At 42.1% G+C, this 24,569-nt stretch overlaps 1 protein-coding gene across 1 annotated transcript; it reads right to left on the minus strand.

The window, feature by feature from the left end:
- Nucleotides 1–811: 811 nt before the first annotated feature.
- cabp4 (calcium binding protein 4) lies at nt 812–24,569 on the minus strand. Its single transcript, XM_041036363.1, has 8 exons — nt 24,514–24,569; nt 23,906–24,007; nt 23,367–23,505; nt 8,787–8,817; nt 8,286–8,429; nt 4,665–4,774; nt 2,671–2,818; nt 812–840 (listed from the first exon to the last, which is right to left on the minus strand). The coding sequence occupies exons 1-8, from the start codon at nt 24,567–24,569 to the stop codon at nt 812–814; spliced, it is 759 nt and encodes a 252-aa protein (XP_040892297.1).

Below are 24,569 nucleotides of genomic sequence, written 5' to 3' on the forward strand. Positions count from 1 at the left end.
TGACACCTTCACTTAGTTCTGATTGCATTCTTCCCACTATCACGAAGCTACATAGTGAGCAATGATCTGCAGCCTTGTTTGTAACAGGTGAACACTGCAAACTGAGCTCCTTGAACGAGCCCCTGATGAGTAGATCAAATCCACCTGAGTGTCATCTGAAAGAATGCTTCAATGGAAGGGATATAACTCAAGGAAATCTGACCTTTTGGACAAAGGAGTTATGTTGATAACAGCCCTAGATTTGCATAAATGTGATTGCTGACCTAAAAATTTAAATATATCTTCATTTTTCATGACCTCAGACTTTCTGATTATTACCAGCTTTCCATGAAAATTTTACAGATTTCCATTGTGGTCTCTTCTGGACTTCATTGTATTTTTTAAAGGGTCTTTAACCAACTTATATGCATGATAAGTTTACATATACTACAGTTTTCCCCATGACCCCAAAGTTACAGTACACGTGAGTAAGAAATCTGTTCATGTAAACAAACCTAGCTTCATTCTGTAGGCTTTAAAAGTCAGTACACGTCTGAGCCACAAGGAGGCAACAGTGCAGCATTGTTGTTACATCCAGTTAAGTGTTTCATAACTCACCATTTACCCTCTGCACTTACTCAACCTCAACTTTTATTATGAAAATATAAACAGATCTCTTTGACTCTATTATGTGTTTTTTCATAGTCATAGACAGTTCACATACATAATGCCACAGAAAAAGTATCACCATAGCAGGAAAGGGACAGTCGTCACAAATTAGAACACAGCTCATGAATCCAGTGCTGTTCGCTCCATCTTCTTCCATCAGAGGTCATCGTGCAGAAAGCATCATAACAAACTCTGTAGAGGGAGACAGAGACAGCAGCAGATCCACTGATAAGGACAAATGACACTCTGATATCATAAAGGACAGCATGGGATGCAGCCACATCATTATCAGCCCACATGAAATTGTAGTGGAAACTAACACAGCTCATGGTGTGATGTAATGGCAAAAATGTTTCCATTATCACCGAGTTAATGAAACAAATGAAGTGGTGATGGGGCGATAAGTTAAAGAAAAATAAAGGGAGAAAATGATACAGGAACATTTAAGTTGAAAATTTAAGTTTGAAAACTGTCAGTTTTATTTTGTCAGGTTTTCTGGGCAGGGGGATTAAACCAATTCCTAGATTTAAAAGGTTAACAGCTCCAATATGCTAACTGCCAGTTTCCAGTCCCTGTTTATCTGTTCTTGTAATCAGTAATCAGTTTGATTGCCACTTGTTTCAGCTGGCTGTATCCATTATCATGGATTCACTTGTCAATCAATCCGCTATTGATGTGTCCTGTCAATGAAACCCAGCTGCAGATAGCTTGAGGCAGGTTTCACTAAATCCATCCAGTCAATCATGTCTTCCATTTCCCATTGTCTTCTTGAAGCACTTTGCTCTGAAAGACTTCTGATTGTAGGTGTGAATCTACTGATTCACTGAGTACTAAGGCTTAATTCCAGATTAACCCACTAACGTTATCTCTCGAGGTACTCCTCTAACCATGTTCTATAAAAAGAAGTAAAGCGAGTGGAGCTGCAGCTCTGCCTCAGTCGTCTGACCTGCCACTGGGATATCTTCACAGCTCCAGTCGCTGCAGTGGATGCTTGTTGGCCAGGTGCCTTGTAGGGTACTCTGCATGTGCCTGAACTTGACAAATACACCTAAACCGTGCCCTGGGGGCTAACTGAATGAGGAGCACCTGCTTATTGATCCCTTCTAAGACTGACACGCCTACTCATATGTTCCCAATAATTGTAATTGATCAAACTGCTGAGACAAGACAAACAGGATCACGCCTCTAAGCCCTTTGTGTGTTGCAGCCTATAATCGTACTAACATCCCATGTGGTGTTGAAGGTGTCTGCACATGTGCACAGCGACATCTACGTGTGTTTATATGTGTGTGTGTGTGTGATTGTGTCCCATTGCATTGTTTATTTGCTTGCAATGTAAGACATGGTAATGTAATTTCTCCAAAGTCCTTGAGCTGTCCAACAGTGTGTGTTCTTTGTGTGTAACGTGACAGGTGTCCCAGGTGTCCAGGCATGTGTATTGATTGGCTTAATGCACTGCTGATTAGATTGGATTGGCCCTTCCAGCCAACCCACCTTGGCTTAAACCGTTCCTCTTTTCCCATCTAATTCTTTCCTTGCCTCATTTTTTACTCATTTTGTCCTTCTGTCCCCTTCATTCCCTGACCCCTCTGCTTTGTCCTTTCCCCTGGTTTGCTCTTTCCCCGTGTTCACCGGTGGTTCCCAAACTGTTTTTGTTAGAGCTCTGTCAGATTAGCTCATGTGCCTCTTCATCATCAAAAGCAGGGTTGGGGCGAAGCAACAAACTGATGTACTCTCGTGTAAGGACCAAAAATATATCATGATTTATGAGGTGAATACATCATTAATCTGAAAATATTTTAATCATCCCAAATATGTGTTTATTTTTCTCTTTAACACAAGTATGTGGATATTATTATTCTGTACACCACTCACCCCACTGTCTCAGTCTGTTCTCAGTGTCTCATAGGTTTTTTTTGGGGGGGGGGGGGGGGTTCGAATTGCTTTACTGCCCCTCACCTGTCCAGGAGTCTATCACTCCCCTCCCACACATTTCTTCCCCCCAAGTCCCTAACTGCTCACCATCAAAGTCGATGTTGCCATCTTTGTTGAGGTCAATGTCGCCGAGGATCTCCTCCAGCTCGCCTTTCTTCAGCTTCTCCCCCAGGAGGGTCTTCATGCCCTCCTTCAGCTCATCAAGCGTGATCTTTCCATCACCATCACAGTCAAACTGCGACACGTAAGGTTAGTGGAAAGCAAGAAGGCGGAGACACGAACGTGTAGTGAGCAAGGTGAGACAAATGAATAGATCAAAGCTGAATAAAATTATAGGTGACACAAGGACAACACATGTTTCTGGGTTAATATGGAGTTCAATTCAGTATGATGGCGTGAGCCTTATCAAGAGAATAAGACTAAAACAGACAAAAAAGCTTATAGCTCATTTCATGCCAGAGCTATTCAAACTGAGGTCTTTGGTTGTCCTCGAAAATGAGTTTCACATTTATGTATGGACAACATGGCTGAATGAGGTCTCTGGAACAGCTTGAGTCTGCAGATAGAGCAATGCTGACTCATGAGGTGTTAGTGCTGAAGTGAGGAGGACTTTTGAAGTGCCTACAAGGCTGAGCTGGGATGAGCTCAAGATGTATTCTCATTAGTTCAGAAGGTAGACTACGCTCTGAGGTTGTAGATGTCTCTGTTCAGAAGTAGTAGAGTTGAGAACTCATTTATTATTATTATCAACAAGAGTATTTGAACATCAGATTATGAAAATGCCTTTGACAGCACTATTCAGGACCTGATGACAACAAGCGTGTGAATGTGAACAGCTTGTTTCCCGCTGTTGTTGATTGTCTGCCCCACCCCTAATGCGATTCACCTGTTGCCTATTACCCCTGTGTATATAAGCCTCGTTGCTGCCCTAGCCCTTTGTCAGTTTGTCTGTTCATGTCTTTGTGTCTGCCCATTGTTGTGCCCTAGTGTGTGTTACTGCTGTTGTTCTGCCCAAGTTTGAACCTGTTCTTGCCTCTGTTCATTCATGTTGATTTTTACCCCCCTCACACACACCCACCCACCCCTCCACAAGGACACTCTGAGTTATCCATGAGGACAAGGTTAAAAACCTTAATACGCCTGCTCTGTAGAGTTGCACCATCCCCTTTTTTATGCAGGTGAATGATTCTTTTGGTATCTTGCCTACAGGCTTTGATAAAAGCTTTATTTATCAAGTATCCCCGCTTGTTCAGGAAAAGATTGATGGAGACAGAAATGTTGTAACAAAGCTCACGGTGACACAAGTGCAGTTCAGGATTAGTCAAGGGTAGGTTATGATAAAAATAACTTCTCTTATGCATCTGATTTCCCCTGCTTTTCACAGGAGCCAAAAAGTAGTCAAAATGAATACATGAGACTAAACTTATGACATAGATAAATTGTTGTACACCTCAATAGTTTTTCCAGTTATAATCATTAAGAAAACTTTATGAGTGTTGCCAGTGTTTTGCAGTAATCATTGAAAACCTATCACGCTGTAATGTGTTAAATGGCTGAACCCAGGTGTGTGAAGCCGTGCTTATAAATAACATCATCACCACATTTGTTTTGCCTGGTCAGAGACTACATACACATCAGGGCTTGGCTTTGGGGGACAATCAAATCACTGCTTGTGTACCTGCCTCTGTACTGACGTCAGGGAGCAACTCAATAAATATTTCCTCCAGACTAATGAGTCACCACTAAATTTTAAAGAAAGTGGGCACGGCCAATGAGCGCAAATTAAGAGACAAAAAAGTATAGAATATATTGCAGATGCTGGCTCTCTGGATGGCAGGAACCAGCCTATATAAATACCTTATCAATATGAATATTTTCTTCTCCCCTTAAACCCATTTCTTTTGCATTCATTGTCAGCTGGCCATCGTTTACAAGTAAGAGCCATACACACACAACACTTTCCTCAGGCGTTCTCCAAAGAAAGGCCCTGTTGAACACTTCAAAGTACTGTCATAGCACCAGGCTACATTCCCTCGCTTGAAGTTAGACTTCTTTAGAGTTTCTAGCTGGGGACCTCTCACCTGTTTGAAGGCACAGCGGAGCTCCTTCAGCCCAACCATGTGCGCCGTCTCAGCCAGCATCCTCGGCCCCATTAGCTCGCAGAAATCATCAAAGTCTACGTGGCCACCCCCTGCAGAAAGACACACAAGAGGATGCAGATACACATATGCACACATTGACTGCCAAGTAATAGCTTCTGTGCCTCCTGGAGTGTATATGCTACACATATGGATTCATGTATTAAGCATTAAGGTGTCAGAGGATACTGACTCATACAGTATATGTAATTATCTACCTTGTGGCAGTGGTAGATACTGAAAGTGGCTACAATTGATATTTTTATGTGAACAGTGTGTGAAATGACCATGTGGTAAAGTGACAATGTAAAAAATGTTACTCATAGTGATGAACCTACAGAAGATTATCACCAGAATCTGCAGCTCTGCTCGACTTTATATAGCTTTGAAGTGAGTTTCAGCTCATTGTCCAGCTGTCCTGCCTGTAACATTACTGTTCTGGCTCACTGTCACCATTCTCATAGTGTTGTTTTTGGCCATAGCAGGCAGCTTTTTTCAGGGAAAAAGCTCAATCATTCAGTGGACAGAAACATAAAGACATGACAAAAAAAGCCTAGAGATTAAAAACCGTAAGTAAAAATATTTGCACAGTGTACTTCAAAATCACTGTGACTGTACTCATTGTGAAGAATGGCTGATAAATTGATACATTAAGCCCCAAGCAGCAAACTAGTAGCACTTTTGCATAATTTTAGGTTGGATCATTTACAGTATAGGAGGATTGTGAATTTCAGCTCTGTCTGACGTACATCTTGAAAAGAACAATGTTTTGGTCATTTTTTCAGTACTGTCATTAGTAATACTAAAGCTGTAAAGTTCATGTATGGAGTAAAGGGTGCAATACTTTGCTCTAAAATATAATGGTGGAAATAGTTCCCCAAAACAGAGAGTGGTACTTAAGTCAAGGTGGAAGCAGTGAAGGTATATCTGGCCTTTCTCGGCTTAATACCACGCTTGTCCGTGAAAAGTTTGTGAATATCCTCAGTGCATGGAGCTATGTGCTCATTATGCTTCCTTCAACCCAGTTAGAACCAGTTTTGTTTTGTTTGATCCCCATGGTAATTATCAAAACAGACTGATACAATGGGAAGGCTCATGTTATTAGTTTGACAAAAGACAGGCTTATTTGATAGTGTAGACCAACAGACTGGGTCTGTTTTCATTATCAGGGCCTTGCTGGATGTGAGAGACTACTCAATAAAGCCATGCGGTCATTTTGTGGTTCAAAAATTTAATCAGTGTTCTGAGTTTCAGGACTGTTGAGAATGAGAATCAAACTATGGTAAGCTCTGCTTGCCTGGAAAAGACATTTAATGCAGCTGAGTCATGATACTAATGGTCCAAAATGCCATCTAATGGTTACAACAGCAGCTGAAGCATTGTTGAATAAAAGACTTGTGTCGTAAGTTTTTTTTTTTTTTTTTTTTTTCTTCTGGCAATTAATTCTATGATTTGGAGTTAGCAATGCATTTTCATACTTGCCCCTAGGTAAGGTATATTTTTTTGACTGACTGGCTTTACCCATGTTGAGCAGCAGTCTGGAGGGATTTCTGACACTGCCTTGAAGAATTTCTGTGCCTTAAGTGGGTCAGTCTATAATCACGGAGTAGAAAAATTCTCCCAAAAGTCTTAGGAGATCATTATTATTATTTTTTAATTGAGTGCAATGCTAGTTATAGAAAAAAAGACAGAATTTCATGGTATTAATGGCTCTATAGGGATTACACTAGAGAGAATAAGCTAGGAATATCTAAAGCCCATGATACCTTACTGGTCAAATTAAGGCATCAGTGAACACATAAATAATTCAAATTACACAGTATGAAAAATAAAATAAAATATAATTTGTAGTAACAACCACCAAGGCCATGATGTTTAAAAAAAAATCTCTCACACTTTCCCTTTAAGGTAGAGATGTAAAAGCATCACATCCTATGTGTCTGCTTGTTCTAGCTATTCATTTAAGTTATAGCACATAAAGCTTATCATTTAAATCCGAGGCACCATTTTTATAGCTGCAGCATTACATCAAGTGGTAAAGTCACAATGAGGTATGAGTCATTTTATACCCATTTGCCTGTAATTCAGTGTGACGTATTCGGTATTTTTGGATTTTCTTGACAGGAATTTAAAATAAGGCTCCAAAGGCTTGAATAATGATTGCTTGGGCTTCTTGAGTTTGTGCTCTGTCACATTTTGCTACGGTGCACATCAGATGTGAACCTTTTAAGGGAGGTTTGTGTGAGGTTAGTGCAGCGATGGCTCTCTCGGTCCTGGGTTTTCAGGACAGTTGCTGTTGTCATTCTGAGCATCTAATCAGGAGATTATTTACACCTGGGACACCAGGTGAATCTAACTAGCGGGTAGGACAGAAACCAGCTGTACTCCGGTCCTCGAGGATCAGAGCTGAGGAACACTGTACCCAGTGTGATGTAACTGTGTTTTCTGTGAAAGTCCTATATTTTTCTCATTATCAGCGTTATTGTCCTGGGGACTTGATGCTAGGTTACACTTTGTGTGTGTAAACTGATTGAGATTAGTCTATTTTTAAGAGCAGGCACTAACACATATAAAAGTCTTTGAAACAATAAACACAACAGATTATTATAGCCCGTGTACATCACATATCCCTGGTTGAAGGGTTTATTCAGCCAGATACAGGTAATCATAATAATAATGATAACTATTATCATTATAATAAGCTACCATAAGCTACTGGTCATACCAGACCAAATAAGGGTGTAGCCTGTTGTAGCTGCTGCATACACGATGCCTTAATGAATTGGCTGCATTCGTATAGCATTTTCCATTTTACCAATGATTCAACAGTTCACACATACCAGTGGCAGTGAGCCATGCAAGGTGCTGATCTGACCATCAGGGACTAATTTGGGGCTAAGCATCTTACCCAAGGATACTTCTTCCTGAGCCATAGCCACTTTCATCAAGATTATGAATTAAACATCACAGCAACAGCGTGCTCCACGTGTCTGTGCCCCATGAGCCCATTGACGGTTTATGTAAAGCCTTGGCAGAAACGTATAGGTTTGTTTTGATTTTCAGGCCCCACTCTGGCACCATGTAGGTGTTATAGGCACAGGCTCTCAAGGCTTATGGCAGAAATCCAGAAATCAATACAATGATGATTCACCTTAAGCTTTAAACACTAGCCACACACAGATCTATACTTGATCATTCAGGAAAAAAGGAAAGACAAAGACAAACACACCCTCATTAAGAACAGAGAAGAAAGTTAGGCGTCATCTAAACACACACTTCTACATGCAGACTCACACTCATGCACCCCTGCACCTGCAGTGTGAGGGCCATTAATCAGTCTGCTAAAACGTCTCAAATGTCCCCAACTTCAAAGACAAGCATCAGTTCCTCACGAATGAACGTGCACAAATACCAGCACACGTGTGTTTCTGCAACACACATGGAAGCATTACTCACGCACCTGCTCACTTCAGAAGGACCCATCCGTCACGCACACATGCTTTAACCACTGAGGAAGAAATGAAAACCACGCACACACATACAAGCAGACAGATAAATACACACATTTCATTTTGATTTGCTGGATGATCTCGATGAGTTCCATCTCTGTAGGCATGTAGCCCATGGTCCTCATGCAGTCTGCGATGTCTTTGTAATGGATGAAGCCATCCGCATCGTAGTCAAATTCCTTAAAGGCCTCCTGCAGCTCTGACACACAAAGTATAGCAATTGCATCAAACCATGGAGTAGGGTAAACATTTTTCCCAAGAGTCAAACATACACACACACACACAGTGCTGCTTTCAGCAAAGTAAACACACATGCACTCTGTGAGATGTTGTCAGACAGAAATATAACCAGCTCTCAAGAACAGCAAGTTGTGTTGTTTTTAATTGATTTTGTAGCTCTGAGTCACTGGCAAACAGCATTTCAAAGCAAACCTGAGAAACCTTGAGTCTAGAAGAAAGCTGAACAGGAGGAAATATCAATGCGATTGATGAAGCTGTGCAGGTCACCAGTCATTTATCATGTGTTTGCATTGTAATGACACCAACAACAACTTACCATCTAACTCCTCTGGCATCAGCTCTCTCTCCTGCAGAGTAGAGAAAAGAAAGACAGTGGAAATAATTACAAGACAGCAATGGGGGGATTCTGGGCGGCGGGCATTGTGGGGGATTCTCCCTCTCAGCTGTGTGTATAAAGCCAGACCGCGACAGAAGGGACGGGCGGCGGGCATTGTGGGGGATTCTCCCTCTCAGCTGTGTGTATAAAGCCAGACCGCGACAGAAGGGACGGGCGGCGGGCATTGTGGGGGATTCTCCCTCTCAGCTGTGTGTATAAAGCCAGACCGCGACAGAAGGGACGGGCGGCGGGCATTGTGGGGGATTCTCCCTCTCAGCTGTGTGTATAAAGCCAGACCGCGACAGAAGGGACGGGCGGCGGGCATTGTGGGGGATTCTCCCTCTCAGCTGTGTGTATAAAGCCAGACCGCGACAGAAGGGACGGGCGGCGGGCATTGTGGGGGATTCTCCCTCTCAGCTGTGTGTATAAAGCCAGACCGCGACAGAAGGGACGGGCGGCGGGCATTGTGGGGGATTCTCCCTCTCAGCTGTGTGTATAAAGCCAGACCGCGACAGAAGGGACGGGCGGCGGGCATTGTGGGGGATTCTCCCTCTCAGCTGTGTGTATAAAGCCAGACCGCGACAGAAGGGACGGGCGGCGGGCATTGTGGGGGATTCTCCCTCTCAGCTGTGTGTATAAAGCCAGACCGCGACAGAAGGGACGGGCGGCGGGCATTGTGGGGGATTCTCCCTCTCAGCTGTGTGTATAAAGCCAGACCGCGACAGAAGGGACGGGCGGCGGGCATTGTGGGGGATTCTCCCTCTCAGCTGTGTGTATAAAGCCAGACCGCGACAGAAGGGACGGGCGGCGGGCATTGTGGGGGATTCTCCCTCTCAGCTGTGTGTATAAAGCCAGACCGCGACAGAAGGGACGGGCGGCGGGCATTGTGGGGGATTCTCCCTCTCAGCTGTGTGTATAAAGCCAGACCGCGACAGAAGGGACGGGCGGCGGGCATTGTGGGGGATTCTCCCTCTCAGCTGTGTGTATAAAGCCAGACCGCGACAGAAGGGACGGGCGGCGGGCATTGTGGGGGATTCTCCCTCTCAGCTGTGTGTATAAAGCCAGACCGCGACAGAAGGGACGGGCGGCGGGCATTGTGGGGGATTCTCCCTCTCAGCTGTGTGTATAAAGCCAGACCGCGACAGAAGGGACGGGCGGCGGGCATTGTGGGGGATTCTCCCTCTCAGCTGTGTGTATAAAGCCAGACCGCGACAGAAGGGACGGGCGGCGGGCATTGTGGGGGATTCTCCCTCTCAGCTGTGTGTATAAAGCCAGACCGCGACAGAAGGGACGGGCGGCGGGCATTGTGGGGGATTCTCCCTCTCAGCTGTGTGTATAAAGCCAGACCGCGACAGAAGGGACGGGCGGCGGGCATTGTGGGGGATTCTCCCTCTCAGCTGTGTGTATAAAGCCAGACCGCGACAGAAGGGACGGGCGGCGGGCATTGTGGGGGATTCTCCCTCTCAGCTGTGTGTATAAAGCCAGACCAGGCCAAGCGCCAGCACCTCGACTGTCTTCCAAATAACAACCATGAGTCAGGAATGGCCCACTGGCCTTGCTGTCAACAGTATCAATCACTCAATATGGGAGCAGGTTTCATATGATGCTATTATTGATGATTTTGCATCAAGGAAGGCCAGAAAGGTCAGGTTTTAGTTTTTTTTTTTAATAGCGTTGTACTTAGATTTCCTTTAGTGTGTTTTCATTTGTGTGATGGATTTGTTCTATTCAGAATATTTATTCTATATTTTATTGGTATATTATTCTTTTATTATTCTAAAGTAACAAAATTATATTGTTTTTATTTTATATTATTATTCTCTGCTGTTGTTATGTGCAGTGGTGGAATGTAACAAAGTATTTGTACTTCGTTACTGTACTTAAGTATTTTTTTACATATCTGTACTTTACTTAAGTAAAAATAATAATGCATTCTTTGTATTTTACTCCATTACATTTCACAGCAATTATCTGTACTTTCTACTCCACTACATTTCTACAATTTATGCCGTTACTCGTTACATGTTATGAACATAATTTCCTCAAAATCTTGCATGAAAAAAAAAATAGACTGATTGCGTTGAGGCGTTGTTTGCCATTGCCAACCAGTCAGGTGGCTCTATTACCTCCAATGATGGCAGAGCGCGCATTTGGTAGCATCACGAGCTGGTGAACTGGCCTGTTTCTGGCGAGAAGAAACGACATGCAACACAAACATGAACCCAGAGCCAACGTCGGCTGAGCCTGAGCCCTCCAGCTCTGAATTAGACAGCCATCTTTGGCCGTATTTAAGCAGGTGACATAGGCAAAGGCATAAATCAGTATCAGTATCTACATTCTTTATCAAAATTTGGGGGCGCAGCGCAGTACGTTAAGAGTGCGGCTTTGGAATTTGGACCACTTGAGATCCGAGTATCGTGGGTTCGATCCCTCAACCAAGCGCAAAAAAAACAAAAAAAAAAAACAGATACAGATGGTGAAGGAGACGCGCCTCCCTTGCTTCTGCGACCATGGCTGTGGTGCCCCTGAGTAAGGCACCGATTCACCCGGGCGCCTCACTAGGCAGCCCACCGCCCCAGAGTCTCTAGTACATGTTGCTCATGTGCATAATGCTTGTGTGTGTGTTTCGTTCACTTGGTGTGGGTAAAATGCAGAGAATAATTTCCCCAGGAGGGATCAATAAAGTAATAAAAAAAAAAAAAAAAAAAAGAATAAAAAATGGCCCCGGCACTGAGACAACGCATTGCGTGAGTACTTTTACTTTAAAAAATATTTTAAAGTAAATTTAAAAGTAAGTACTTAGTACTTTTACTTAAGAAAGATTCTTGATGCAGTACTTCCACTTTCACTTAAGTATATTTTTTGCGGGATATTTGTACTTTTACTTAAGTACTAAGCTTCAGTACTTCCTCCACCACTGGTTATGTGTGATTGTGTATATTTTTGCTACTTCTATGTATATAGAGTATATTAATTGAATTTCTGACAACTTTCATTTCTAAATTGTTTTGGCAATTTGGCGCTCGGAGGGGGTGTCGCCCAGGGAGTAATTCAATGTAGAACCGCCACTGGCCGCATCCCCAGGCTGCCTTCTGTCACGGTGCTGACTACGTGGTGGAGCTTCCTCCACAAAACCCCCCTCAGAGGGAGAATACTCTCAAAGACATTCATAGTTTGTTTCCAGGGGAGCTGGCAGGTCTGGACTCCCCCCTGGCCTCCTCTCTCCTTGGTGAGTCTGTGGATTTCCCCCTGGAGCTGATGGATAAAACAAAGAGCAGGGTGTTCCTGATGGCACGGCAGTATAGCCAGAAGATCAAGAAAGCCAACCAGCTGCTGCACATGAGGAGCATGGACCATAGAGACTCTTGTCATCAGGCCAGAGCTGAGAAGAGGCAGAAAGACCTGGCAGCCATCTTGGAGCAGAAGAAACAATGGGGTGCGGCCATAGGTAACTTAAATCATTTAGCTCTCAAAATGATAGTTTCTAACTATAGTATTGTTGATAGTCACAACTAGGGATGTAACAATCTGACCATTAATTGGGTCACTTGTAGTGATGAACCCACACAAAATGATCACCTAGCTCTGCAATGCCTCTCAGCTCATGTGCAGCTAATGTCTACTAATAGTTTATAAATGTCTTATAAAGGATTGTTATTCTAAAGTGCTACCGTAAAAATCAATGTTTTTAAGCAAAGGTCTATTTCCATTACTTCACTGCTACGTTTATTAAGGAACATTATTTTTCAGCTCCAAGTTGTTCTTTTTCCTGCTGAAGTGCAGAAGTGAAACTGAAATGCACAGAGAAGTGCATTCCTTCTGATAAATCCTAATAAATGTTGGCACTCGGGGTTGCTAATACATAAATCATACAAGGCCATCCTGTTCAAGTGCACAGTAGCTTCAGGAAAAGAAGAAGACCCTGTGGTTTATTTGGAAGCTGCTCTGCATGGCAGGCGTTCAAATGATTATTCACTGTATGATACTGCCAACAGAGTCAAAACACAAATGCAATGCCAAGATGCAATTGCATCAAGAGTTTTTTCACTATATGTGTACTTTGCCTCAAACACTAAAACATTCATGATTTAGAAACCTTTTAAATTGTGTAATATAATTTTAGATGCCACAATGAGGAATATATATATATATATGGCCCATTGATCTCAGTGTGTAGCACCAGTGTTTACCCTGCGCTGCATCCTCCAGCCTACAAGGGCATATTTAGATAGCAAGGTCAGCACATTAATTGGATTCTTTTTCATCCAGAAAGGATTAGACAGCATGCCATGCAGACTCTCAATTCATCTGTCAGAACAAGCCCATTAACAGTTAATTCCATTCTGTCTGCTTTCACATGGCCCATTGAGCAGCCCACTGCTTTGTAAGCATGATGCACAAACGCATATGAGAGGTATGTGGATACTTCACACAAACGCATATGGTCGTCAGACTGAAACAGCACAATGTCCATACAGTTAAAGTATAGTGTGTGTATAGTAATTATCCTGTTGATGGGTACAGCCCATTTTTCTACACATCCATCCGTCTTCAACTGTAGTTCTTTCTGACATGTAAATGCATCAGTTGTCTTTCCTTAGTTATTTGTCTCTCCCAGCTCCAGTTGGATCTAATGAGCGCTGACAGTGAACCTTGCTGAGGGGGTTATTAATACTTGTGTTGAGGCAGGGATTAGGAATACTGCAAGATGGATGGTCTCCCTGCCTCAGTGTCAGGGGAGAAACCAAAACAGAGTATCATCTATCCTGTGGAAACGATGCAGACCCCTCTACCTGGCTACTAAATTCAAACCAAGGACTGTCACAGTAAAACAGGGCAGATCAGTCATGGCAGGTGAAGCAGTAACTCAGGGAAGGATGTGGAAGTGGAATCCACAGTGGTCCAAGGTCATAGGGAAATGGTTTTCATTTCCCATAAATTGCTTTAAAACAATGAAATGGTCCCATTAGGTATTAAGAAATCTAGTTATGAAACACCATTAAAAGGCTCACAGACACACAACACCCCTTGGAGCAGATTTCTCTGTTATCTTTTACAGTAAATCCCTCTCCTGTGATGAAGGCATTCATGGAAAAGCCTTTAGCTCTGCTTTGTAATAAGGTCTCAGCATAATACTACTACTAATAATAGGTTTATAAAGTGCAATGAATTTGAATACAAAAAAAAGGAATTAAAATAGAAAAAGAGACCAGTGACCACAACCATACAAAAGAAACATGCAACACTGCCTTTGATCTAATTAATGAGATTTTCTTATCACCATCATACAGTGAAATAAAATAAATTATTTTTTATGGATTGGGGAACATTGTCAGAGATATAGGCAAATCCCACAAAATCTTAAAAATCATATTGTTTCATGGACTAAGTACTAGTATATGTATATGAGATCGAGAACTGACAATAACTGAGTCCTTCTGCACTCCAATTCACACTCATTGATGAATAGTAAATGTGTATTGTAAATATGTGCAACATATGTATATACTGCATTATGTTGCATATACTGTATATAAATGTGTAAAACTAGTTATTATTATGAATATACACTGTTTATTTACTTTTCATGCATCCCAATCACTGGCTCATCAATTAGCGGTTTGGAATTCAGCTGCCTTTGATTCAGTTTGAGAGACAGAGAACAATGACCTGGATGAATCAGAACATTCAGCTGACAGCTGATCTGAAGTATCCAATCATATCCTTCTTATACTTTAGGTATTACTGATTTAACAATAATTTAATTTGTACAAAAAGCAAATGTGACACTCTACATGTGAAGTTTTAGCTTTCTAATTTTAGAAGAATGTAGAATAAGTCCTTGAAACTACCGCAGTTATTTTATTTTAATGTGAACTTGTCAGAGCTCTGTCCTTGAAGGAACTCAGGCTCGTTAACATCCTGTACATACAGCATGCCAAAACAAATCATTATATTATATATTACAGCTAAACGCACACTGTAGTGGTGCTCGATATATATAAATCAGCTAATGTTTTTAACAGAAATAGGGAAGGTGCCATTGAGCTAGATCATTTGTTGGCTCGTTTCCAGTTGTCGGTTTCCCAAATATTCTGATGCTCTACAGGAATTTGAGATCATGGTATCAGGCATGAAGAGAGCCAGTACTTAACTTCAGCCAAGCAGGGCATTAATGGAAGTGAGCCCAGTGTCCAGACAGTAAATCATTTGTGTAGTGAAATTATTGGAGTGGCTTCTTTAAAAGGATGTCTTTTTAGATTTAGAGGGTGATGTAACAGCCTGCAGTCCTGATCAGATGCTTTCATGTTTGAATAAAAAGAGGTGGGTAATGATATTGACTTTCCACTCTCGTTTGATGTGTTCTATATCAGCAATTACTTGGTTTGCAAACAGGGAGTTCATTTTTGGATATGCATGCTTCACTGCAAACAGCTACAACCAGTGTTTCTATTTCCAATCAATGATTATCAATTAGAATCTGCTGAACAAATTGATCCATCGCCCAACTCGAATCTGTGTAACTTTAAAGTCAATGTAATGTTGTTTGTTTCAGCTGTTAGTGTGAGTCTACAGATCTCCACTTTATCAGCCTTTGTTTGCCAGTCTCTTCAGCAATCGCTCTTAACATGCTTGTGGAGATTCAACTGTGCAAAATTAACTAAATTAATCAGACATTACCAAATAAATAACAGCATATAGATATGTATAGATCAAATATTTATATACAGACAAAATATATTCAGTGACCATGAGACTGTGAAACAATTCAATGAACATTTTAAACTCAAGTCAGAGAATAAGGGTACACCCTTATGCCAAAAAGGGTGATTTATGACCCCTAATTTATGACCACCCCTCAACCCCCCACCACGTGGCGTAATTCCCGCCCCTTTATGGTGTCACTTCCTAATTCCCCCCGTCGAAACCCCCCACCTTCCTAGACCCTCCCATTGTATCCCCCCACCCCTTTTCTGACATCACTTCCTTCATCCTACCCCTTCATTGTTTTTCACTCCCTTCAAGACAACATTAAATAAAGATAAATAAATTAGGGGTGTTTGATGTGAACATTTGGGTGTGCTTGATGTAAACATTGGTTTTAGAAGCTCCTTTCTCCTTGTGCTGTGGTCACATGGAAAGGAGTGCTAAGTGACAGAGTTTCAGATCAAAGAGTCAATATGCAATGTTGTAGACTCTAAGGCGTCTCCTGAGGAGGCATTTGTTGATTTGAGCGTGTCACAAAGGTGAGAAATAATGTCTCCTTCCTCCGTTTGCTACAGCCCCCCCCCCCCGCCAATTTGCTTCCGTCGCTTCTATCCCCGGGAAAACCCCTCCCCGCATCATCACACCTCTCCAGCAATTTTCTGCAGGACGATATAAATATATATATATATATATATATATAAAAGTTCTGAAAATACAAACTTTCAAAGTTGCACAATAAAATAATAAAATAAAATTGAGGCACGACAAAAGTCCTTTTCCCGTTTTTCCATGGTCCTTACTCTGCAGAATGTCTGAAGGTCCGGATCTGCAGAAAGTTTCACACAGAGTTTCATATCAAAGGATCAGTATGCAATGTTGTAGACTCTAAGGCATCTCATGACAAAGCATTTGTTGTTTAGGGTGCATCAAAGAAAAATAAAAACAGAGAAAGGTATGTGCAAGTGAGAAAGTAACGTCAGTACACCGGCAAGATGACTCGTGGTAGGAATACAAATTTATCAGCTTGATCCTACAGCTTTGAAAAAATACAAAAAAAAAAAGCAAAACAAACATTTTGTTTTCTCTTAGAGGTTACCGTTTGTGCCGAAATACACTCTCCTCCGCGTGAAAACTTGTTTACCAGTCTCCTCAGAACAGCTATTCATTTAAAGTCTTATTTTTCAAATTATTTAACGAGGGTTTCTCTTGTTAAAAGTGACTCCAGAGGAGCTGGAAGGCCTCAACTTAACGCAGTCAGACTACAGTAAGAGAGTATCTGAATCATAAAAAACGGCTGCTGACAACAAAGAGTTGTACGCAGGTCACTCACTATAAATACTTACAGATTTAGTAGAACGCGCTGAGCGGTGTTTTGGGAGATCGGATACATCTGCCGGAGTGTGCAGACGAGACAGCGGGGACGAGGATTTTGTGCCGGCCGTCCGTCGGTCTAAAAACTGTCTGAGACTCCGCCGTGTTCAGTGGCGGTTTTTGGCATGGGCGAACCGGACAGCCACCCGGGGCGGCATCACATGAGGGGTGGCACAATCACATGAAAAGAAAATCATCTGCGCCGCTAAGCTGTTTTCTATAATCTATCATATTACTGTCTGGGAAATTGGCCAATTCGTGCCGTCCCAATCTCCCGGCATGCACCACCAGCATATGCATGTAGAAACGGCACCCTGACTGAAGGTGGTGGTTAGGTTGGAAGAGTGTGGGAGTCGTTCCTAGTGATGGTTCTCTAACACTCGAGGCTCCCACACATGCGCGGCAGCGTATGAGGCAGTTGTATTGAACCACTGTACCAACGTGTGGTTTGGTCACTGACGTTTGAAGCAGGTGAGTGCTTCAGACGTCATACAAATCACCTGATTGGTTCGGTTTGTCATGCAAATCACGTGGCGGGATCGAGTGTGTTCAGAGATAGTATAGCTCTGTATAGTGGTGGTCATTTGAATTTTTCTTTGCAGAGTATGTCAGTTTGTTGCATTTGTTAGGTGTTTTGAGAGTTAGTTGTGTTGATAGTGTATTTTTGGAGAATCAGTATATAGAGCAATAGATATATATAAATTAGATCACACACAAGCCAGCCTCATCTGTGCCTTCTGAATGGGTTTTTTCTAAGGCTGGGGAAATAGTTTGTAAAAGAAGAAACCGATTGAGTCCAAAAACTGTAGTTCTTCAAGCACACCCTCTTTACCCACGTACACATAAACCTCTTTACCAACGAAGCCCAAAACATACCATGATATAATCTGTATTTGCACCAGTACCATATATATATATATATATATATATATATATATATATATATATGCAATCCCCGGGGCACTAAAATCCGTTATATGTTGTTTTTTTTTTAATTGAAGGGAACAGTTACAGAAATATTTCAACAGCTCACAATGTAACGAATATATACAATCACAAACAGGCTACTTGGTTTCCTCTGTGGCAGTGTCCATAGCAGCCACATAAAAATGGTTTGGTTTGTTTATCGTAATAACAAACAAAGATAATTTACAAGAACTGAATGAATATTGTGAAATTTTAATGTATATTTCTCACTAGAACTATCATCAAAAGGCTTTTTTATGTCCAATCTTGAAATAATGCATTTTACACTAAGAATGAAAGGAATGGCGGCCATGCTTTTATTTTGAGAAGACCTGCAATCAGTCATATGACCCGTCGGCAGGCCAATAGAAAAGAATGGGACAAAAAAAAGTGACAATTTCACACTTTTCAGTCCCTAATTGTGAGACTGATACGTTTTGTACTGTGGACAAACGTAGCTTTTTCACATTTTGATGGCTTGTCTGACAGGCTGGCCGATTGGCGTGAGCTCCTGTCTAAGTGTAGAAATTGAAACCGTCAGCCAGGGGTCCTGGCTGGCTGGCTTGTATGGCGGGCCGGCCGAGGGGTAATTTTGAGCCCGTCTGTCCTTCGGGATTGTACGAGGTATGGCTGAGTCGTTGAGTCTGTCTAACAGCTCCGCCAGCCAGTGGGTATGATCAAACCTGCTTGCACAGCTGGTTTGTTTGACAGTGGCCGGCCTGTCAGACAGACCAGCTACCGGGTGCGATCGAGCCCTTGTTAAAACTAAAATGTTGGCCGGAGGGACTGCTTGCACGGTTGGCCTGTCTGACAGGCCAGCCAATGGGTGAGATCAAGCCTACCTGTACGACTGGCTTGTCTGACAGTGGCCGGCCTGTCAGATAGGCCAGCTACAGGGAGCGATCGAGCCCCTTTTTTTTATCTAACTGTACAATTGAAACATAGGGGACCTGGCTAGCTCGCTCCCTTGGCTAGTGATGGCTGATCGAGGCTTTGTTGAAGCTTCGACACCTGATTCAAAAAAATGGTTCATTACCAAGGGGGGAGTTGTAGGTTTCAGCAGTGAGGCTCACTTCTGCGTTCAAAAAGCTGCAGTTCCTCGGCTGCCGCTGGGGGCTGGCTCCAGAAGGGAGCAATTCTCCATTGACCCCCATATTAAAATAGCCAACTTTACAGCCTAAAAAAACATATTTACAGCCTGGTACATTTTTTGTTTTTGGTCTCTATTGATAGTTTCCACCTCCGTGAACACTGTGAGGGGGGTGAATTTTTTGTACCACAACCGTTTTTGTGTTATTTAGGCTTAATAAATTGGGGCGTGGTTACGTTGAGTGATAGTCCGTAGACAGGCACTTTTTGTGACAGTATGGCTTGTTGTAGTGTGGACTGTACTAACCGACCATCGAAGGAGTCTGTGCTGCAGTTTTAATTTTAATAAACATTTAATATATTATCATCATCATTATTTTTTATCGTTCACTCATTATATATCATTAATAATAATGGCAACAATAACAATAATAATAATAATAATGTTTTAACTTTTTAATATATTTTATTAATATGAAATGATTGTTTCACAGTTAAATAACAGGCTAGAAATAAATTTCCCCCCACAGCTCCACCAAACCCTGCAGCTCCACCTAAAACCTCTCTATCTGAAACAGTCATGTTTAAAATACAGCAGCAACATTATGATCTCTGTTGTATGTTCTGTGTCGCGGTTACACGGGGTCGAGCTAGTTGGGTCGGACTCGGGGACTGTCATGTGGTGGATGTAGCTGCCGCTTAGCTTGTTAGCCTAGCTGATTAGCCTTAGGCTAGCTCGGTTGCTCCGAGCTAAGTGGCCGGGTTCTCGGCCGGCTGACCCGGGCTGACCCGTAGAGTAACCACCTCTTCGCCAAATATGGATAGTACACTCCCACTAAAATCCAAGATGGCACAGCTCAAATGCCCATGGTTTGGTCACAAAAACGACTCCCCGAAACCAATGGGTGACGTCACGGGTGCTACGTCCATGTCTTATACAGTCTATGTTCATTACCCGAGGCTTCAATGACACAGTACTCGAGTAGGACATCTAGTGGTCAATAAAATGAAGTGCAATCAAGATGTGTCATTTATTGGTTCATGAATTGTTTGGGATTTGATTGGGCATGCACGTTCTTGTTTGACTACACTACATGTTTGTATGGTTTCAAGCTGACACAATAAAATACAAATATTAAATATATATATTAAATACATAGGCTATATTATTTGACACGTCTGATTGTTGTAGGAAACAGCGATATACTTGGCCTGATGATTTGTGTTATGAATCGTGAGCTATCCTAATACAAGTCTAAATAGTCCATAGCTGAAAAGATGTTGAATACTGGGTGTTCAGTCCCCAGATGGCAAATGTGATCTCATTCCAAATGTCAAATTCAGGAGCTAAATAACACGCAGCTCTGACAGGAATCAAACCCACGCTACATTGTTGCAAGACAACTAAACCAACGACAGGGTTTCGATACCGAATGAAGTAAAGTAAAGTGGTTCACAGTGGTTCAACACAACTAACTTTCAAAACACCTAACAAACGCAACAAACCGACATACTCTGCAAAGAAAAATTCAAATGACCACCACTATACAGAGCTATTCTATCTCTGAACACACTCGATCCCGCCACGTGATTCACATGACAAACCGAACCGAACCGAATCAGGTGATTGGTATGACGTCTGAAGCACTCACCTGCTTCAAACGTCAGTGACCAAACCACACGTTGGTACAGTGGTTCAATACAACTGCCTCATGCGCTGCCGCGCATGTGTGGGAGCCTCAAGTGTTAGAGGACCATCACTAGGGACGACTCCCACACTCTTCCAACCTAACTACCACCTTCAGTCAGGGTGCCGTTTGTACATGCATATGCTGGTGGTGCATGCTGGGAGATGGGAACAGCGCGAATTGGCCAATTTCCCAGACAGTAATATGATAGATTTTAGAAAACAGCTTAGCGGCGCAGATGATTTTCTTTTCACGTGGCTTTTCACATGGCCCCCCATGTGATGCCGCCCCGGGCGGCTGTCCGGTTCGCGCATGCCAAAAACCGCCACTGATGTTGACTCTTAACGCGGCGGAGTCTCAGACGGTTTTTAGACCAACGGACGGTCGGCACAAAATCTTCGCCCCCGTTGCCTCGTCTGCACACTCTGACAGATGTATCCGATCTCCCAAAACACCGCTCAGCGCACTCTAGTAAATCTGTAAGTATTTATAGTGAGTGACCTGCGTACAACTCTTTGTTGTCAACAGCCGTTTTTTATGATTCAGATACTCTCTTACTGTAGTCTGACTGCGTTAAGTTGAGGCCTTCCAGCTCCTCTGGAGTCACTTTTAACAAGAGAAACCCTCGTTAAATAATTTTTAAAATAAGACGTTTAAATGAATAGCTGTTCTGAGGAGACTGGTAAACACGTTTTCATGCGGAGGAGAGTGTATTTCGGCACAAACGGTAACCTCTAAGAAAAAATGTTTTATTTGCTTTTTTTTTTTTTGTATTTTTTAAAAGCCGTAGGATCAAGCTGATAAATTCGTATTCCTACCACGAGTCATCTTGCTGGTGTAGTCCGATCCCTATGTACCGACGTTACTTTCTCACTTGCACATACCTTTCTCTGTTTTTATTTTTCTTTGATGCACCCTAAACAACAAATGCTTTGTCATGAGATGCCTTAGACTCTAAGGCTTAGAGTCTACAACATTGCATACTGATCCTTTGATATGAAACTCTGTGTGAAACTTTCTGCAGATCCGGACCTTCAGACATTCTGCAGAGAGTAATGACCATGGAAGAACGGGAAAAGGACTTTTGTTGCTCCTCAATTTTATTGAGGAGCGACGCTTTTATATATATATTTATATCGTCCTGCAGAAAATTGCTGGAGAGGTGTGATGATGCGGGGAGGGATTTTCCTGGGAATAGAAGCGTCGGAAGCAAATTGGGGGGGGTAGAAGTGGCTTCTAGCAAACGGAGGAAGGAGACATTGTTTCTCACCTTTGTGACATGCTCGAATCAACAAATGCCTCGTCAGGAAACGCCTTAGAGTCTACAACATTGCATATTGACTCTTTGATCTGAAACTCTGTCACTTAGCACTCCTTTCCATGTGACCACGGCACAAGGAGAAAGGAGCTTCTAAAACCAATGTTTACATCAAGCACCCAAATGTTCACATCAAACCCCCCTTATTTATTTATATTTATTTAATCTTGTCTTGAAGGGAATGAAAAACAATGAAGGGGTAGGTTGAAGGAAGTGATGTCAGAAAAGGGGTGGGGGGATACAGCGGGAGGGTCTAGGAAGTGATGTCATACAGGGGTGGGGGGTTTCGACGGGGGGGATTAGGAAGTGACGCCATAAAGGGGTGGGATTTAAATCACCCTTTTTGGCATAAGGGTGTACCCTTAATCTCTCTCAAGTCATTATCATGAATTGTTATTTCATGATGTTTCCTTTCACAAAAACAAAGCCCCTTGTAGGTCATTTTTATTTCGTATTTTTTTATTTAATCGCAGCAATTTTATTTCTATTACTGACTGTTGATTTGGTCCAAACAGCCAGTCACATAACCGGCTCTGCCCTGTATGTCTTGATTGACAGACAATGAGGTGATGAAAAGTGGTATTATGAAATAAAAATGCTTTGTGAAAAAAAATTAACATTTTGAAATAAAACTGATGGAAATGCTGAATAATTTTGCAGTTTGATGGTTATATTTTACATCTTTTTTTTTGTCTGTAAATGTCATTATGACTATTTTTTCATTTTTAAAAATGTATTTGATTTTGAATGCTTTGGGTCTCTGTAAGTGCCATCAGTGAGTTTTTTTTTTTTAAATAAAAAAGAGGAGATGCTTCAGTTAGTAATAAAGTCCTTTCATGTCTTTTTCATTTCTTGATAATTTTACTTACAGCTAATGGACTGCCAAACTTGTTAACATGTTTCAGCTTGAAGTCTTTGTCAGAGCTGATATGACGACAGTTCTTTATCTTTTTGAAGGACACATCATACCATCAACAATAAGCAGAAAAACAATGACATGTACACACCTGTGAGAACAACATAACTGAGAGAGTAGCGGAGAATACGCCTGAGTGCACATGCAACCAAGAACCAGAAGGTCCGCTGATAAACATATGAGGCCATAAACATATTTTGAAACATAAAAGAGAAGAGTCACTCCAGAAAGGCACAGTTTCAGTTTTACTTGAAAACTATCATCAGGAACCAACAAGTCATTCAGATTAGATGACAAAATATGTTGTTTGTCCATGCTTTCTACATCGACACACTGAAAGCTCCTGGTGATAGTTGTCATAAAACTAGTTTGAAGTTTGAAACTGTAACTCTGTTCTTTTTGGTGTTACCAACTAGTGAGCCATGACCAACACACGTATGACACAACTTTGTTGTGTAACTTACCTGTCCAAAGAGTTTGTTGAGGTAGGAGATGTAGGCAGCGGCCACCGCTGAGCTGTTGCTGAGGCTCCTTTTACTGCGCCGACGAGTCTCCTCCTCACCAGAGCCCTTCCCTTGGGCCGAGGGGGACTGTGACTTTGAGCTGTGAAGTGTGCATTTGCGTGCCGAGTGTTGAGAGCTGTCATCATCAAAGCCAGGCCTATAATTTCCCCTCCTAACTTACTTTAACAAACACCTTTAAGTGCCTTTTGGGTGATATTCTTAGAAAAGTGTTACTCCCTCAAGCCTCACTTGAAATAATTGCTCAGCTTTAGTGAAATGATTGAAACACGTCAGCAGTCCAATCAGCTGACATCAGCGTTCGCATCAGTCACCAGGAAAAGGCAGGAAGGAAGTGTTACTTATAAAGACAATTTTGAAATTCTGAAGGCTTGTTTTGCCTCTGATGTAACAATCGATGACACTAATTGGGTGCACGGATCTACACAACCCACTCCCCTTGTCCTAATCAATGTTGATTAGAAACAGAGAATGATAATAACCAGAATTTCTTGGAGAGGCTGAGCTGAAGGGCCTTGTTTTTGAATCTCCCAGTTGCAGGCGATCTGCCAGCTGCTGCACCCCTCCCCCCTCGTGGAGACATGCTAGGAAAGAAAGAAGCCTTAATCAATTTAAAGTGCACTAAAAGTAAAAAGTAGTGTGAATCATTTTCTCTTTTTTTTAAATCCTAAAAATCAACAACATTGAAAGGTGTTACATAGATAGAGCGTCCTGTTGAGGAGGTTTGCATGGACTCATACTGCTGATGAACCACAGGAGCATATCTAAAAGTTAAGGGACTGTTACCCAGAAATTTTGTAAAATGGTAAAGATCTTTCCAAAGCCAGCAGACCATCTCCATCATCATGAATTGCATAATTGTGCTATTTTACAAGAAAATAAATGTGGGGATGGAACTGTTTATGCTGCAGACCAAAATTGTGTTTCAGACTGATGTAACTTGTATGTTTACATTAAAAATCTTGCCAAATACCAGTTAAGGGGTCACTGCTCCACCAACTCTTGGCTGAGCTTTCTGTTCTAATTTTATGAATTTATGTAGCGATCCAATACCAATGTCCTCCACCATTTTTAATTCGCTATCACTGACCTGGCGGCAGATGATGGTCTACTTTCTGGACCTCCCTTGGAACTTCTCACGGACAT

The sequence above is a fragment of the Toxotes jaculatrix genome, chromosome 4 (assembly GCF_017976425.1).
Source record: "Toxotes jaculatrix isolate fToxJac2 chromosome 4, fToxJac2.pri, whole genome shotgun sequence".
Taxonomy (NCBI): Eukaryota; Metazoa; Chordata; class Actinopteri; family Toxotidae; genus Toxotes; species Toxotes jaculatrix.